At 41.1% G+C, this 3,997-nt stretch overlaps 1 protein-coding gene across 5 annotated transcripts in view; it reads right to left on the bottom strand.

Annotated features, from left to right (window-relative positions):
- Positions 1 to 560: 560 nt before the first annotated feature.
- Hasp (Hig-anchoring scaffold protein) overlaps positions 561 to 3,997 on the bottom strand; it is an 809,679-nt gene continuing 806,242 nt past the window's right edge. For all 5 annotated transcript variants that reach the window (XM_070079939.1, XM_070079946.1, XM_070079933.1 and 2 more), the window contains one exon: positions 561 to 1,693. In XM_070079939.1, coding sequence (XP_069936040.1) covers positions 1,500 to 1,693 — 194 coding nt within the window. In that variant the 3' untranslated portion in view covers positions 561 to 1,499. The remainder of the gene's footprint in view (positions 1,694 to 3,997) is intronic.

Consider the following 3,997-nt stretch of genomic DNA (forward strand, 5'->3'; position numbering starts at 1 on the left):
CTGTAGTCTACAGTAACGGGTTCCATCTGTAGTCTACAGTAACGGGCTCCATCTGTAGTCTACAGTAACGGGTTCCATCTGTAGTCTACAGTAACTGGTGATCTTCGTATGACATTTGGAGAGAATCGGGGCTCAATTTCTGTTATTTTATCAAGTGATAGACATGATAGCAGTTCATCATTATTAAAAAGTGAAAAACCGAGAAAAAAACTTTTAAATGAGACACAATATATTCACGTTCTTGTTCTGTAATCACAGACCGTCCAGCACTCGTAATGTTAAAGGTCTGTGATTTTTGGTCTAGGTCTGACACTGATAAATGTATACTACAGTTCTGAATTACTTCAAAGTGTACTCACCTACGATGATAATGAGACATAATTCGGGTTATTTCATTTTATTACGTTTCGTCCACCAGTGACGAAATGTTTTCTAATTAAATACCACAACCCACCTATTGTCTCATTACCATCATCGTTCTGCAGTTATTTATTATCAAGTTTATATATATATATATATATATATATATATATATATATATATATATATATATATATATATATATATATATATATATATATATATATATATATATATATATATATATATATATATATATATATATATATAGACATGTTATCAAGAAGTGTGGTCAAGTACATGTTGGTCACGTCACCCCTAATAAAGTCGCTTTCCGTCACCCTCATTGCTAATTATTCATGAAAATCATAAAATATATATAAACATCAATATATATCATACAAGTGTTTATGTGTCTCTGATATGTTTAAATGTGATATGTATAGTATTATAAATATGAGAACAGAGATTTATATATATATATATATATATATATATATATATATATATATATATATATATATATATATATATATATATATATATATATATATATAAAGACCACTAGTATTGCTTTCTTTCTATGTTGAGAGGTTCCAGCATGGGCTGTGCTATGTTGAAAGGTTCCAGCAAAGGCTGCGCTATGCTGAGAGCTTACAGCATAGGCTGTGCTATATTAAGAAATATGAAGAGAACCAGTGAGCCTTAGTTTGCAGTTTTGGCCTCTTCCCTACATGATTCTGTTACCTAACATAAATCTTTTCATAAGTATCATTTTATCCTTATATTTACCGTAAATCATACGAACAAGAAAGTTTAAACCTATGCAGGGTGTCACTTGGAGTATCCTGATACAGTTGCCACGTCGTTTAATAGTGAAAAAAAATATTTTTCGTAATTTTTTTTTTTTTGACATCTGGCCTTAATGTCCGAAATGCCAGTGGTTCTCTTGGTGTCAGTAAATAAGGGTATCCAAGAGTGCTAGCCTAGATAATCTATCCGTCTACCTCCTGAGAAAAAGCAAGTGGGGTTAATAACATGCTTCACGACCTTCTTTGTGGCGGTCAGAAGGAAGAAGTTGGTTGATGAAAAGCGATTAGAAAAGTGGTCACAATGCCGTCTGTCAAGTTATCAGCTGTTCATTGTTTGGGCAAGCAGGTAGGTACGGGTGCTGACCACCTGCCTCCTTCCCGACACAAGATGGAGCGGGCCCCGCGCAGCACGAAGCCTGAGCTGCACGTGTATGTAATGTTGTCGTTGATAGGATAATAAAATTTAATTGAGCTCATGGTGCCAGAGATGATGGTGCCAGGGTAGGTGCAAGCCAGGAGACCTGTAGGCAGACACACAGAAAAAGAGTATCAGCCACAATTTGGCGAATGAGTATTTCTCTACTCAGGCCTAACTTTATTATATATCATTATTATCCGCATGATGAACTGAGACGGATATATGTCTATAGAGTTTCTTTGAGTTTAAATATATTTTTTGTCACATTCACACCCATGCGCGCACACACACACACACACACACACACACACACACACACACACACACACACACACACACACACACACACACACACACACACACACACACACACACACACACACACACACACACACAAACACACACACACACACACACACACAAACACACACACACATACACACACACACACACACACACACACATACACACATATACACACACACACACACACATGCACACATACACACATATACACATACACACACACACATACACATACACACACACACATACACACACACATACACACACTCACAAACACACACACACACACACACACACACAAACACACACACACACACAGACATACACACACATACAGACATACACACACAGACATACACACACACACACACACACATACACACACACACATATATATACACACACACACACACACGCACATACACACATACACACATATACACACACACACACACACACAAACACACACACACACATACACACACACACACACACACACACTACAAGAGAGAGAGGAGAGGATGAACCAGCAAGGCTGGACTTAGTATTCACTTTGAGTAGTGCAGATATCGAGGACATCACATATGAAAGACCCCTTGGGGCCAGTGACCATGTGGTTTTAAGCTTCGAATACACAGTAGAGCTACAAGTGGAGGGAGAAGCAGGAAGGCCAGGACGAATGAAGCCAAACTACAAGAAAGGGGACTACACAGGAATGAGGAACTACCTGAACGGGGTTCAGTGGGACAGAGAACTGGCAGGGAAGCCAGTTAATGAGGTGATGGAATATGTAGCAACAAAATGCAAGGAGGCTGAGGAGAGGTTTGTACCCAAGGGTAACAGGATTAATGAAAAAGCCAGGATGAGCCCATGGTTTACCCAAAGGTGCAGGGAGGCAAAAACCAAGTGTGCTAGGGAATGGAAGAAATATAGAAGGCAAAGGACCCAGGAGAATAAGGAGAACAGTCGTAGAGCCAGAAACGAATATGCACAGATAAGAAGGGAGGCCCAAAGACAATATGAAAATGACATAGCAGCGAAAGCCAAATCTGGCCCGAAACTGTTGTACAGCCACATCAGGAGGAAAACAACAGTCAAGGACCAGGTAATCAGGCTAAGGAAGGAAGGAGGAGAGACAACAAGAAATGACTGTGAAGTATGTGAAGAACTCAACAAGAGATTCAAAGAAGTGTTCACAGAGGAGACAGAAGGGACTCCAGAAAGACGGAGAGGTGGGGCACACCACCAAGTGCTGGACACAGTGCACACAACCGAGGAAGAAGTGAAGAGGCTTCTGAGTGAGCTAGATACCTCAAAGGCAATGGGGCCAGATAACATCACCCCATGGGTATTGAGAGAGGGAGCAGAGGCGCTATGTGTACCCCTAACAACAATATTCAATACATCTATCGAAACAGGGAGATTGCCTGAGGCATGGAAGACAGCAAATGTAGTCCCAATCTTTAAAAAAGGAGACAGACATGAAGCATTAAACTACAGACCAGTGTCACTGACATGTATAGTATGCAAAATCATGGAGAAGATTATCAGGAGAAGAGTGGTGGAACACCTAGAAAGGAATGATCTCATCAACAGCAGCCAACATGGTTTCAGGGACGGGAAATCCTGTGTCACAAACCTACTGGAGTTCTATGACATGGTGACAGCAGTAAGACAAGAGAGAGAGGGGTGGGTGGATTGCATTTTCTTGGACTGCAAGAAGGCGTTTGACACAGTTCCACACAAGAGATTGGTGCAAAAACTGGAGGACCAAGCAGGGATAACAGGGAAGGCACTTCAATGGATCAGGGAATACTTGTCAGGAAGACAGCAGCGAGTCATGGTACGTGGCGAGGTGTCAGAGTGGGCACCTGTGACCAGCGGGGTCCCGCAGGGGTCAGTCCTAGGACCAGTGCTGTTTCTGGTATTTGTGAACGACATGACGGAAGGAATAGACTCTGAGGTGTCCCTGTTTGCAGATGACGTGAAGTTGATGAGAAGAATTCACTCGATCGAAGACCAGGCAGAACTACAAAGGGATCTGGAGAGGCTGCAGACATGGTCCAGCAATTGGCTCCTGGAGTTCAATCCCACCAAGTGC

This window comes from Cherax quadricarinatus, chromosome 6, assembly GCF_038502225.1.
Source record: "Cherax quadricarinatus isolate ZL_2023a chromosome 6, ASM3850222v1, whole genome shotgun sequence".
NCBI classification, from domain to species: Eukaryota; Metazoa; Arthropoda; class Malacostraca; order Decapoda; family Parastacidae; genus Cherax; species Cherax quadricarinatus.